The sequence below is a fragment of the Panthera onca genome, chromosome X (assembly GCF_046562875.1).
Source record: "Panthera onca isolate mPanOnc1 chromosome X, mPanOnc1 haplotype 2, whole genome shotgun sequence".
Taxonomy (NCBI): Eukaryota; Metazoa; Chordata; class Mammalia; order Carnivora; family Felidae; genus Panthera; species Panthera onca.
In genome coordinates, this window is record NC_138357.1 from 69275993 (window position 1) to 69290987 (window position 14995).

The 14995-nt window shown below is 38.7% G+C and overlaps 2 protein-coding genes across 11 annotated transcripts in view; one reads left to right on the forward strand and one right to left on the reverse strand.

Moving 5' to 3' along the window:
- Positions 1-1141: 1141 nt before the first annotated feature.
- Positions 1142-12493, reverse strand: ZCCHC13 (zinc finger CCHC-type containing 13). The gene is made up of 2 exons (XM_081792667.1): positions 12410-12493; positions 1142-2481 (listed from the first exon to the last, which is right to left on the reverse strand). The coding sequence occupies exon 2, from the start codon at positions 2246-2248 to the stop codon at positions 1733-1735; it is 516 nt and encodes a 171-aa protein (XP_081648793.1). The 5' UTR covers positions 2249-2481; positions 12410-12493; the 3' UTR covers positions 1142-1732.
- A 16-nt stretch (positions 12494-12509) lies between these two features.
- The window catches only part of LOC145713886 (uncharacterized), a 149515-nt gene continuing 147029 nt past the window's right edge, over positions 12510-14995 (forward strand). For 9 of the 10 annotated variants that reach the window (XR_014136700.1, XR_014136708.1, XR_014136707.1 and 6 more), the window contains exon 1: positions 12510-12623. The gene's annotated coding sequence lies outside the window, so the exon portion shown is untranslated. Of the gene's footprint in view, positions 12624-13513; positions 13624-14995 lie in introns of those variants that run through there. The other variant, XR_014136704.1, reaches the window with a different exon arrangement.

Below are 14995 nucleotides of genomic sequence, written 5' to 3' on the forward strand. Positions count from 1 at the left end.
GGAGCGACCCAGACGCCCCTACACTATCTTTTCTAGTATAAATTCCATCAGATCCTTGGGATTTAATGTGTAGTTATTATTTTCAAATCATTTTTTCATTACAACTTCAATTTTTTTCTTGACACAATAGTTACCTCCACCATCCCAGGTTTTATTTAGAATTTATTTTTATTTTTGTATGTTTGTTTATTTTCAAAGATAGAGTGCAGGAGGGCAGAGAGAGAGAGAGAAAGAGAGAGAGAGAGAGAGAGAGAGAGAGAATCCCAAGTAAGCTTTCCACTATCAGCGAAGAGCTTGATGCAGGCTTGGACTCATGAACCATGAGATCATGACCTGAGCCAAAACCAAGAGTCAGACGCTTAACGGACTGAGCCACTCTGGCGCCCCTTTATTTAGAATTGAAAAGTGCCTTTTCTTTTTTTTTTAATTAAAAAAAATTTTTTTAAATGTTTATTTTTGAGAGACAGAGCACGAGCCGGGAAGGGGCAGAGAGAGAGGGAGAGAGAAAGAGAGAGGGAGGGAGACACAAAATCCAAAGCAGGCTCCAGGCTCTGAGCTGTCAGCACAGAGCCTGACATGGGGCTTGAACTCAGGAACCATGAGATCATGACCTGAGATGAAGTTGAATGCTTAGCCAACTGAGCCACCCAGGCGCCCCTTAAAAGTGTCTTTTCTATTTTATTGAACTTCAATTGCTTTTCAGATTTGATTTTTAAAAATAGATTTCAGTATATGAAACTGAACATTTTTTTATAACTGTGACAATACATTTTTCAGAAACTCTTAAATATAAATATAACTTTCCTATCTATGAAAATGAGTATTTTTTTAATCGCCAAAGTTCCAATCTTAATGTCTACACTTCTTAGATTTTAAAAAAATATGTAAGTCCAAACTTTCCCATAAGTAGGTTTATGTCAACAATTTTTTCTGAAGGTTTTTTTTTTGTTTTTTTGTCATTGCTCTCTGTCTCAAAGCTACTTACATACATTATACATATTTTTCTGGTTTATTTTCACTAAACTATACACTCTTTGTAGGGCCAGGTAAAGATGTCTTTCAATGTTATTTAAAAGCTAATGAGATCAGAAAATTCAAAGCAATCAATATATAATAAAGTTAAAGTTATTTAGCAAGGTCATACACATTTTCAGAATCAGCTTTATTTATGCAATGAATCTCTGAGGAAATGTCATCTCAGGGTACTTTGTGTATCTAAGACAGAACCACATGTCCCCTCCCCATGCACATTCCATTCTTTTACCTGGTGTTCTTTTTCTCTACAGCAATTTATCTTCACTGACACATTATATTATTTTTTCAATAGATTCTAGGCCTATGTTCCCAAACTCGATCTTATTTGTTCACTGATATATCCCCAATTCCTCCAACAGGGGCTGGCACACAGTAGTAGCCCTTAATCAAATGCTAAAGCAAAACACAAAGAACCTAGAAATTGCCTGATACCCAGAATGACTGTCCAATAATCAGATTCACCAATGGCGCAGAAACACATTACAGTGTAAGACATCTAAAAGTGAACAAATTATTTGGAGATTTTTTTTCCAGCCCTTTCCTCCTAGCCTGGGAGCTATCCATCTCCCAGGCTAGATCCATCTATCTATCAGATAGATAGAGCCTCCATCTATCAACTTTTGGTCAGTGAAATAGTTTCAGAGAAAATAATACAATTATCTATCAACAAAAGGAGGGAGGGACAAAGGAAAAAAAATTAAGCGGTAGCCTCAATGGGGCATTCTCGGGCCAGATGTCCAGACTCGCCACAGCGGTAGCAGTTGACTTCACTCGTCTTGCTGCAGTTGATGGCCATGTGGCCAGTCTCACCGCACCGGTAGCATTTGACTTGGGTGCAGTCTTTCTGAATGTGGCCATATTCACCACAAGAGTAGCACTTCTGCTCTTCCTGACGGTCACAATCACGAGCCAGATGGCCTGGTCTGCCACAAGTGTAACAACACTGCTCTCTCTCTCGCTTAGGCTCAATACAGTCTTTGGCGATGTGGCCACTTCTCCCACAGTTGTAGCAGATGTCCTCGAGAAGATCACAATTCTTAGCATGATGACCAGACTCACCACAGCGGTAACAGATGTCAGACGGGTTGGTGGAACTGCACTGGGAACCTCTGCCACGGCCTCTAGCTCCACGCCCTCGACTTCCTCCTCCTCTAGGGCATCCCCAGGCCCAGTGGCCAGAGCGTCCACACTTGAAACATTCCTTATTGCTCATGGCGATGGTGAGATCTTAGGGCGAGCGGGCCCACCACTGCCCCTGAGGCTCCGACGCACCTCTCCTTAGGGCGGCTTAGAAACAAGTGGCCGTTTTTCTCTAGGCGCCTCAGTGACATCACACATGGTTTGCGCACGACCCCACTCATGTGTCACAGGCATTCCAGCTGCCCTTCCCGCCTGACTTTTCCTTCCATTCTTGAAGTGAAAAGCATGGCTAAGTGGTGGTATTTCCTGATTTAAAAAAAATATATATATACTTGGGTCTTCAAGTTTGTTTGAATCCCTCCCTGCTCAGACAATGTACCCTGTAGGATTTCTTATATTAAGAATTAGGTCTTCTACCCTATGACCCAGCAATAGCACTGCTAGGAATTTACCCAAGGGATACAGGAGTGCTGATGCATAGGGGCACTTGTACCCCAATGTTTATAGCAGCACTCTCAACAATAGCCAAATTATGGAAAGAGCCTAAATGTCCATCAACTGATGAATGGATAAAGAAATTGTGCTGTATATACACAATGGAAAAGTACATGGCAATGAGAAAGAATGAAATATGGCCTTTTGTAGCAACATGGATGGAACTGGAGAGTGTTATGCCAAGTGAAATAAGCCATACAGAGAAAGACAGATACCATATGGTTTCACTCTTATGTGGATCCTGAGAAACTTAACAGAAACCCATGGGGGAGGGAAGGAAAAAAAAAAGAGGTTAGAGTGGAAGAGAGCCAAAGCATAAGAGACTCTTAAAAACTGAGAACAAACTGAGGGTTGATGGGGGGGTGGGAGGGAGGGGAGGGTGGGTGATGCGTATTGAGGAGGGCACCTTTTGGGATGAGCACTGGGTGTCATATGGAAACCAATTTGACAATAAACTTCATATATTGAAAAAAAAAAAGAATTAGGTCTTCTCCGTGATCTAGTAGATGACCAGTTTTTATATATGCCCTATGGACATAGGAAAAATATGTATGAGATGTATCTAATCCAGTACATGAAAGAAACAAATTATAGCAAAGTAGACTAACTTCCTTTTTTGTTTTAAAAAATAAAATACAAATGTCCACAAAGATATGAGATACATAAAGCAGAAAAAAAATCTTTAAAATGCCACAGTGAGATTTACTCACATTCTTCCATATTTTATTGCAGGAATGTTAGTTTTCAATATAATCACCAGCATTTAAGTTATGAAACATAACCCAATTGAAGCATTCAGTATAAAGAATACACTATTACTTGGAAAATAAATTACAAAACTGTAATTTAAATATTGGACAGATTTCCTCTCTGTTGTTTTCCAAATTGTTTATATCTTACATAAACCATATAAAGATTTATGGACATGTTCATTTATATAGCTATACAAATAAGTATGGAAAAGTAGATACTGAAATATCCACCATAGCTATTTTGGGGCTATATGATTGAATACAATTTTTTCTCCTTATTTTTCTTTTCTATACTTTACAATTTTTGAAATGAATTTAGTTTGTTGGTAATTTTTAAACTGCACAATAAATATTTTTCCTTCAGCTACTAGTTAACTATATGTTTTGCTTATGAATTTTTTCCAGGCAGCCAATACAAATGTATTTGGTAAAGCATAGGCATGAGAATAGTAAATGTAGCAGTTGGTCTTTATTTTGAATGTGACTTGATTGGAATGTACAACTGATTCCATAAATGCAAGGACAAAGATAAATATTTTCAAAAATTAATACGTTTAGAGCCAAAGAGCATGGGCAATCACCATATATAGAGTAATGAAATGAGTTTTATTCCTAAACAATTAAATGATTCTGCATAAATGGTTTCAAAAAGCAAAAATTCTCTCCCTTGTTCAAAATTTGATATATGCTTATTAAATTAACCTTATTATCATGTTTAAACCCCCCTTAAGGTTTATACTTTTATTAAAGTAATACATGCCCATAGTTAAGAGAATTGATTTCCAAATAGCTTTAATTGGGACATGAAGTAAGACTTGCATTTTACATCACAACAGAGGATATGTGTGTGTGTTATAACTCAAATGAGTTTAAGAAAAAAATACCTTTAATGTGTGCAATTCACTTTGATGTTTTCATTTTAGATATTAAAAGAATAATTTACTACGCCAATAAATTTGATAACCTAATATAATGGATAAATTTCTTATAGAGTTTCTTATAAAATTTCTATGAATTTCTTATATAACTGATACAAGTAGAAAATCTAACAAGTTCTCTATCCAATTAATTTTTTTTAATTTAGAAACTTCCAATATATTTAAGAAAGAGCCCACATAAAAAGTAGGATCATATGTAATGTAAACTACACACTGGAATGTATTAAAAGTTGTACATGGCAAAAGGGAACTTAAAATGATGAAGTAACAGTGAAATTTATATGTCTATATCTATATACCTTAGGTTCATTACACCACCAGCTGTATTTGCCTAGCCTGGGACTGTTGGGTAAGACAAGGGGAAAGAGGAAATTAATATTAATTTGATATGTATAGTACAGTAGACACTATGGTATAAATTTTGAATTAGGAGGGCAAATGATTTCTATAAGGAAATATTTTCTTCCCTGTTTTTCTTGAGGCTTAAAATCCTAAAAATCTAATTCAGTTTAATATATGGGAAGGCAACATGGAATTTCAAAGATAAGTGATGAATTTGTGAGCACCTGCCACTCTTTTTTTCCCCCATCAGGCAAACACCCTAGTTTTATATTTTTTCTTTTTCAAGGTTTTATTAAATTCCAGTTAATATTAACATCCAGTGTAATTTTAGTTTCAGTTGTAGAATTTAGTGATTCATCACTTACATACAACAACTGGTACTCATCACAAGTGCCCTCCTTAATACACATTACCTATTTAACCCATCCTCCCCTCCTCTCCAGTAACCCTCAGCTTGTCCTGTATAGTTAAGAGTCTGTTTCCTAGTTTGCCTCTCTCTTTTCTTTCCCCTATGTTCATCTGTTTTGTTTCTTAAATTCCACATGTGAGTGAAATCATATGGTATTTGTCTTACTCTGACTGACTATTTCACTTAGCATAATACTCTGTAGCTCCATCCACGTCATTGCAAATGGCAAGATTTCATTCTTTTTTATGGCTGAGTAATATTTCATTGTATATTCATGTATATGTATGACCTCTTCTTTATCCATTCATCAGTTGATGGATGTTTGGGCTTTTTCCATAGTTTGGCTATGATGTTTTCTATTCATGTTGTAATAAATGCTGGTGGTGACCCATTACATTGATCTCTTAAATACATTACATGATTATAACCGACAGTTTCAAAACACACTGAATTAAAGAGTCATAACTTTAGATAATGCTTGAGTTCTTGATGTTTCAATTTTAGATGTTTCAAATTATCTATGATTTTCCATTTCAGAGAATGAACATTTAGCCCTCTGTTACCTACACCATCTTTTGGTCCACATCATACACTTACACATTTCAAGTTCTCCACCCCCAACCCACCCCCCACTGTTTCACCTTTCTCCTAATATTAGGAGAATAGCCAACATTTACATAACTATAAGTATGTAAATGCTACTCATGGCTCAGCCATGAATACTCTGATCAATTTTCACTACCTGCACAGCTTTTTGTTTCCTGGAGTTAGTTATTGTCATTCTTCATTTCCTTAGTTTCTCATACGTTTACCTCATTTCTATTTTACAGATCTATATGGCTACTTTTATACCAATACCACACAGTCTTCATTACTGTAGTTTTATATTTTGTTTTGAAATTAGTTAGAGGCCTCCAACTTTGCCCCTCTTTTCCACAATGTTGTGACTATTCTGAGTCTCTTGCATTTCCTTATGAATTTTAGTATCAGTTTGTCAATTTCTGCAAAAAAAAAGGCAAATTAGATTTTGATATATATTGTGGAACCTATAGATAGAATTGGAGAGTGTTAACAATATTGAGTCATCCGGTTCATGAGCACAGGATGTTGTGTCATTTATTTAGATTTTTATTTTCACTCAATAATATTTTGTGGTTTTCAGTGTATAAGTCTTACACATCTTTTGTTAAATTTTTTCTAAGTATTTCATTCTTTTTGATGCTATTGTAAATGGGATTATTTTCCTAATTTCATTTTTGAGTTGTTCATTGCTAGTATATAAAAATACAATTATTTTTGTATATTGATCTTTTATCCTGCTACCTTGATAAACTGAACTGATTTAGAGTACCAATAGTTTTTTAGTGGATTCCTTAGGATTCGATAGACAAGATTATGTCATCTGCAAGTGGAGATAGTTTGAATTCTTCCTTTCCAATCGGGGTGTCCTTTATTCCATTTTCTTGCCTAGTTGCCCTGACTAGAACTTTCAGTACAATGTTATAGAAGTGGTGAGAACCAACATCCTTGTCTTATTCCTGATCTTAGGGGGAAAACTTTCAGTCTTTAAGACCATTAAGTATGGTGTTAGCTATGGTTATTTTATACACATTCTTTATCAGGTGAAGAAGTTCTTTTCAATTCCTACTTTGTTGAATGTTCTTATCATCAAGGGGTGTTGAATTTTGTCAAAAGCTTTTTCTGCATCTCTTGAGTTTGTCTTGACTTTTTGCATTTGCTAGAACCACCAGTTGAACAGAAGTTGTGAAAGTGGGCATTATTGTCTTGTTCCTGACCTTAAGGGATGTAGTCTCACCATTAAGTATGATGTTAGCTGTGAGTTCTTGGTAGATGCCCTTTATCTGATTGAGAAAGTTCCCTCCTATAGGAATAGTTTTGCTAAGCAAATAGGAAAGTTTGATAAGCACTTTTTATCATAAAAGTTCATTGGATCTTGTCAATGTCTTCGTGGCTATTGAGATGATCATGTAGTTTTGTCTTTTATTCCATTAACGTGGTGTATTATGTTGATTTTTATGTTCATCTAACCCTACATTCGTCAGATAAATATTACTTGATCAAGGTGTATAATCCTTTCTTTATGCTGCTGGATTTGGTATGCTAGTATTTTCTTGAGTATTTTTGTATCTTTAAATGTCGATATGTGGGGCGCCTGGGTGGCTCAGTCGGTTAAGCGGCCGACTTCGGCTCAGGTCATGATCTCGCGGTCCATGAGTTCGAGCCCCGCTTCGGGCTCTGTGCTGACAGCTCAGAGCCTGGAGCCTGCTTCGGATTCTGTGTCTCCCTCTCTCTGACCCTCCCCCGTTCATGCTCTGTCTCTCTCTGTCTCAAAAATAAATAAACGTTAAAAAAAATTTTTAAAAAAATGTTGATATGTAGCATTTTGATGATGATGATGATGATAATGATATCTCTGGTTGTCATTTCAATGTAATATTGATATCAAAGAATGATTTTTGAGGACTTTCCACATCTTCTACTTTTTGGAATAGTTTGTAAAGAATTGATACTATTTCTCTTTTAAATGTTTGGAAATTTTCACTAGTTAAGCCATCTCAGCCTGGGATTTTTTTGTGGGAATTCTGTAAAATACTAATTTAGTTTGTTGTAGCTCTATTCAGGTTTTCTATTTCTTTTTGAGGCAGCATTGGCAGTTGTGTCTTCTGGGAATTTGTTTAATTCATCTAGATTACCTAATTTATTGGCATACAGTTGTTCATAGTATTCCTTTTAGTTCTGTAAGGTCAGTAATGATGCATTCTCTTTCACTCCTGGTTTTAGAAATTTGAGTCTTTTCTTTTTTCTTGGCCAGTTCAGCCATGTTTTTTCTTTCAACTTTCTTGCTCTTTGAAAAAGCCACTTTTGGCTTTGTCAGTTTTCTCTAGTGTTTTTTTTTTTTTTTAACTCTTTATTTCACTTATTTTCACTCCAATCTTTATTCTTTCCTTCTGCTTGCTTTATGCTTAGTTTGCTCTTTGTTCAGTTTCTTAAGGTTATCGATTTGAGATCCCTTCTGTTTTTATAATATGGGTATTCACAGCTATTTATTTCCCTCTGAACACTACCTTAGCTGCATCCCATAAATTTTGTATGTTGTTTTCTTTTTCTCAAGGTGTTTACTAATTTTCCTTGTGATTACTTCTTTAAGCTTCTTTAAAGTATGTTGTGCTTTCTTTTTCTCAAGGTTTTATTAATTTCCTTGTGATTACTTCTTTAAGGCACTGGTTATTCAGGAGTGCAGTATTTAACTTCCACACTTTTGTGAATTCCCCAAATTTCCTTCTGTTATTGATTTGTAATTTCATTCCATTATGATTGGAGAATATACTTTGTATAATTTCAATCATTTTACATTTAATGAAGCTTGTTTTATGACCTAGCAAATGGTCTCTCTTGGAAAATGTTTCATGAGTGCTTGAGAAGAATGTTTATTCTGCTGCTATTGGTTGGTGCATTGTCTAGATGTCAATTAGGTCAATTTGACTGATAGTATTGTTCCAGTTTTCTGATTGCTGATTTTCTGTCTACTTGTAGTATCCCTTATTGAGAATAGGATATTGAAGTGTCCAACTATTATTGTTGGATTATTCATTTATCTATTCAATTTTGTCTGTTTTTTCCCCAGCACTTTGGGGATCTTTTGTTAGGTGCATATGTGTTTTTAGTTGTTACAGTTTCTTGATGAATCATCCCTTTCATCATTATAAAATGCTTTAACCTTTTAAATATTTCTCCAAGGTGTCACATTTACCTCCATCACACTACTACTCTAAAGCAGGTCTACATCATCTCTTGACCAAGTGATTTTCTAAAATGAAAAGTTGACCACATCATTCTCTTGCTTAAAATATTTCTCCTCAATAATTATTAGATAAACTCTGTTAGGTCCAAGAGAGGAAGTAATCTTCCCAAGATCAAATTAATATAGTGACAGAGCTAAGACTACATCCCAGGCTTCCAAACTCCCAGTTGAATACTCCCTTTACTGTATGTACCACTGAGCTGGGTACTTTGGATTGGCTCATTCAATCTTCATTTAATTATCCTTCTCATTTGAGAAGTTGGAAAGTCAAAAACTCCACTTTCTATACTCACTTGCAGCCATAGTTCTGTATGTAAAATAGGGTCTATCAATCAGAATCAACTCCTCAAGATTTGGAAGACAAATGTGGCATCTTCCAGTTACATTTTGCCCATTCCTGCTGGCAAGCAAATTGTGCAGACTTGCTGCACAAATAACATTTCGATGTTCATTCACCAGCACTGTTTGCCAATAATCAGTTATGGTGGTGACAGCAGATGGTTTTTCATTTTGGCTTTGGTATATTCTGGAGTTCATAGATGCAGTCATAGCCTCATAGATAATAGCAACTCTGGTGAGTCTGTTTTTTATTTTTGTTTTTGTTTGTTTTGAGAGGTACTGTGTAAATTCTGCCCTAGGTGGGGCCACCAGAACCATGATCCATTCTCCCAATTCTAATGGGGACCCCATTACCCTGAGCCTCAGGGTTCACACTATCTTAGACCGGAGCCTATAGACCCAGTGGCAACACTGGAATCCCTCTTCTGGGAGTACTTAAACCTTCAAGCCCACATTCTGGATTTCCTAAACACTGTCCTAAGGGCCTGTAGTCTGAGAATCTCTGATCCGAGCCCCTGGCTTTCCCAAGACCCCTAAGTCCAGTTCTGGGACTCTGGATCTCAGATTCAAGCACAGAGACACACTGAAGATGGCTTACACCAACTTGAAGCCCCCATCTAGAGAACCCATCAGACCAGGACCCCTACCTTTAATGTTGCATATGCATAGACTCAGTCCAGGGCCCCTCAAGCCAGAAGGGGATGTATTGAATTGGGAGGGGACTTCAAGCCCTCAAGAATGGCACCTTCAAGCCCCAGCCAGAGGACAGGTCCCCACCAGAAGGCCTCATATTATTCCTCAATGTCCAGCTGCCAGAAATGCATATTCTGTGGGGAGGGGATGGGCTCAGGGGCAAAGTGGCCACCTCACCCCTTTTCCCCCTCAGGAATCCTAAGTCTTAGTCATGTTCTCTGTTAGGTCATTTTTTGAAAGGTGGTGGCTTCAGGGGAGACAGGGGCCTGGGGTGGGGCCTGGGGAATGTGCTTGCAAGACTGAGATAGCAGTAGCAGTGGTGAGAGAACTCTGGTTGGTCAGTTCCATATTTTTCTAGGAGTTATTCCTTGGACTCCGCCTAGAACCTGTTCCTCTTTTCCTTCCAAATAGTTTGTAAACATGTGATTTTCTATATTAAATTCCTTCCTACATCTAAAATAAAGATGGGTTTTCTGCTCCTTGAAATGAATCCTGATTGATACAAACATCTCCCAAGTTTATAATTATGACCTCCTTAAAAACATACACATCCTCTTAAGTGACACACTTTTGCTTTATAACCAGTAAGATTATGGGAATATTGCCCATACACAAGAGTGGGTGGATGGATTCTAGGCCCTAGTATAACTTATATTTGCCCCCTGCCTGGATTTTGTTGCAACCGATCATTCTCCAAGTAATTTATCAGGAGTCAATAAACAAATCAATCCTGTTACTTGGTCTCTTAGCCATCTTGTTCACATATTCAAACTAATTAACTTTTAGCAATGAAATTAAGGCCTTTATTAACATAAGTTTGTTACTGTACCATCTTGCCAGTCTCTGCTATCCTGTTCCCTCATTCCTCAAAATCACAAAGAACAGACGAGTTCTTGTGCCATCATGGAAAAATTATTCGACTCTGAGAAGACAAGGGTACTCATTTCCTCAGTTGTTTTACATACTTGTAATGACAGCTTTTGCAAAGTTAAGTCCAGTTCTATGTCAGATTTAGCTGATGTACAATTTGACAAGGCAAAGCTGTATTCGAGGGTTTAATAGAATATTCTTTTTGACTACCACTCCTCCCTGCACCCCAACCTCAATTCAGGGTATTCACAGGTTTCAGGAAACCCCCCCATGTGAGTCAAGATTCTTCAGAGAAGCAGAACCAACTGATATCTCTATCTATATCTGAATATATATGACCATACCAATATGATATATATATCTCCAACATGGTTATAATTATATATCTATAATTATAATTATGTATCTATATCTATCTGTGAAGTCCAAAATCTGGGAATAGATGGTGTTGCAGTTCAAGTCTACAGGCTATCTGTCGGCAGAATTCTCTCTTGCTTAGAAAAGGTTAGTCTTTTGTTCTAATTCAGCGCTTCAACTGAAGGATGAGGCCACCCCCAGTATGGGAGGCAATCTACTTTACTCAAAGTCCACGGATTTAAATGTTAATCTCATCCAAAAACACCATCACAGAAACATCCAGAATAATATTTGACCACGTATCTGGGCACCATGGCCCAGCCAAGTTGGCCCATAAAATTAACCATCACATCCTCTAAGAAAGGGTATAAGGTGAGGGAAAAGAGGGAAATAGAATGTTAGCCTAAAATGGGTAGATACAGTAGAGTTCTCCAAATTTCTCCTTTACTGCTCCCAAGAACCTGCGTATGAACAGGGAAGCTCAGACAAATAGGTAGGCCCAGGAATCTAAGTATTTTATAGGGTTCAAAATTGACAACTTGTGCCTCCTTTTTGAATTTCTCTTCAGATGGGACCATTGTAGATTAGAGAAGTTTTGTCAAAAGGAAGAGAAGTGGAAAGAGCAAGTAACTCCATCTGTAAGAATTATTAAGTGCTGACCTCAATTTTAACAATACTTAAAAAAATGAGGGCTGTCCATTTATTTAAAAAGATAAAGACAATTAGAAACATGGAAAAATAGTTAAAAGACACATTGTTACATGTATAAAAATAAGAATGGTGATGTTAAAACATTACATATTTAAACAAAAATTTAAAGAACACAAAGATACACTAATAGGGATGAGGTTTCTTTTTGGAGTAATGAAAAATTCTAAAATGGTGGTGACGGTTGTACAACTCTGTGAATACACTAAAATCCATTGCATTGTACACTTTAAGTTGGTGCATTGTATGACACGAAATTACATCTCAATAAAACTGCTATAGCAACAAAAAAGAACACAAAGAGCAACTAGGAGATTTGGAAGTGAAACAGTGTAACTAAGAATAGGAGAGGGATTGACGAAAGAAGGATGGGCTGAAGAAGGGATGGTGGTGGAAGCCGGTGGGAACAAGGGGAAGATAGGTGAAGAAAGCGAATGGGATAGGGCCCTAGGGAAAACGTGAAAGCCAGAAGGCAGTAGTGGGTGGGGGTGGGGAGAAGAGGGCGTACTTAGCGCATGCGCCAGAAGTACACTGCGGCGATCCCGGAGAGGCAGTTCTTAACTGGCATCAGCGCTGCGGCCGGAGGCTCGGCTGTTTATCAGTTCCACCTTGGCTTGTGCAACCACCCTGGATCCGCGAACTCTGTGCAGCTGCTCCGTCCACCATATCTTGCGGCGGCGAGCGCTAAGAATTCATGCTAAGACACTCGATTCAGCCAAGAGGTAAAATAACGTCGTAGAAGAAAACGGAGGAGGGAGGAGGGAGGAGGGAATTCGGGCCGGGGAGACCCTTGATTTGTGTATTCTCGCGGTTCACGAGAGGAATAAGTGGGGGACAGCATGGGCCTCAGGCCTACAAAAGGATATTGAACATTTACTTTCCATTGGGAAAGGATACAGACTCCTTTCTTCTAATCAGGGTTGAGGCACATGAGCGTTTTTATTTCCCATGACGTTCTCTGTTTAAATATTTTGGGAGTTCCTCTTACGTAGCCGAAGGTGTGTTTAAAGGGTGGGCCTTAGGACTAGGCTCATCCAATTATGAGAGGTTTGTTTGTTTGTTTGTTTGTTTGTTTTGGCCTTTGTTAAGGGTGGTGGGTCTTATTAAGGAATCTGAGGGCACGCCATCTCCTCCCTGGGGGCCGGTTCAGAGTCCATCTAGATTTGCTCTCTGCCGTCACCTGCAATGCCGTCTTTCCCATATTCCACTTCCCTAGTTTATCACACCTACCTCCATTAGGAAACGCTGGTAGTGGCCCTCCTTGAGCACTGGGGCACCAGTATGGCGAGAAACACATCCAGATAGCATCAGGCATGTATATATAAGAAACCAAGGAGGAAGGAGGGCAGGGAATAGGGGAGGACGGTCTTGGTGCGCATGTGTATTTGGGAGGTTGGGGGAGGCGCGGGATCGCGCACACATATTTGAGAAGACCTGATGTGAGGGGGAAAGGGTCCCAGCTGGGGAGAGTGGGAGGTAAGCACGCGCAAGCTTGGGTGGGGGGGGAGCATCGAATGCGTATTTAAGAGAGCGGAATTCCCAGTACACAGTTGGCAGCCGCGGTTGCAAGGGAAAGTGAAGGCGCGCATGCGTATTTGAGACGACATTGTGACGGTTGGCTTTAGGAGGGGAGAGGGGCGCATGCGTATTTCAGACGGAATGACGGGGAGGGGAGGCGCGCACTGTAGGTGTGGTTACGATTGCAAAATGGCGAGGGGGGAGGTAAGTTGTCTTTGCTAGGCCATTTTGGGCTGGGGGGCCCTGCAGAGAAGTACAGCTACCTTTCTGGTTGGGTGAAAGGATCTGCCGAGTTGGAGTTGCCCTAGGCTGTGGCCAAATTTACCAGAAATTAACCTAGAATCTTAGCCCTTCAGTGGTCCATTGATAAATGTGGGTTTGAAAATGCCGAGGCAATGATGACTCTATGAAAGGTTTCGGCAGCTGGTGTGTGTAAGAAATGCGTAAAACGGGAGCCTTGGGGACAGGCCACATTCTGGCAATACACAGTTGGAGGGCTTTCTGTCAGACTTTGGGCCGCTGTACTTGGCACTCGACACATTCTCTCATCCCTTCAGATTTGCAGAACACGGTGATTGCAGTATTTTGAGAGTCTACTGTTACGTTGATCAGAAGCCCTTGCTTTTCTCACTTGCAGAACATAGGGCTGAGGATTTGGCTGTTTCCAAGTGCTTGTTACACTTTAAACCCAGGATTTGGGCAAATGGAAATGGTGGTGTGAAGGTGACCTAGGTTCATACTGTTTCCTCGAAATTATTTTTTTCTGCAAAATTTTAGCCTAGGGGGAAGACTTTTTTAGGTAGCCCTACTGTCGTGGATCTCAAGAGGGCTGTCAACGAGGATCTATTGTAAATCACTAAAACTAACAGTTTAGCATTTAAATATGTAGCAGAAAGGGCACAGGATTCAAAATTGAAGAGACAGGTCTTTTCCAGTAATCCTAGTTGTGATCTCCTAGTGGTCCTTTTCCTTCTCTGGGCCTATTTCTCTATTTATAATAATAATTGTATTCAAACGTCTGTAGCACTTAAAACTATGTGTCAGGTACTGATCTACCTGCTTTCACACGTGCCTCAACTCATTTAGTACTTTCGACAATCTTATGAAATAGCAGTACCGTTATTCAGATTTTACAAATGAGAAATGTGGGGGACACAGATTAAGTAATTTGCCCAAGGCTTTACATCCATTTGAATGGCTGAAACTGGATTTTTGTCCAGGTTGTATGGGTCCATAATGTTGTGTTCTTAACTATTATGCTTTAATTCCCTAAAATGAGGGGGCAAATTTAAGGGACCCTTCTTTTATGATTTCAAAAAATTTTTTTGTAACTTACCTGTGCTGTTTAAGAAAGGAGACCTGTTTGCTCTTGGCTACTTTTTACTCGGTGCATCCTACAGGGTTACATATGTAGAAGACAAAAAGTAAAAATTGTTGATTTGCAGCCTACCGGGGCGGCCATCCTTATCTACCCTTGTCTTCTATGCTTTTTGTTCTGCAGAGGGTTTAAAATGGCCGACTGCGGCAGGCTGGACACACCCATCTTGTTTTGCCTGATTGGAGATCTGGTCAAATG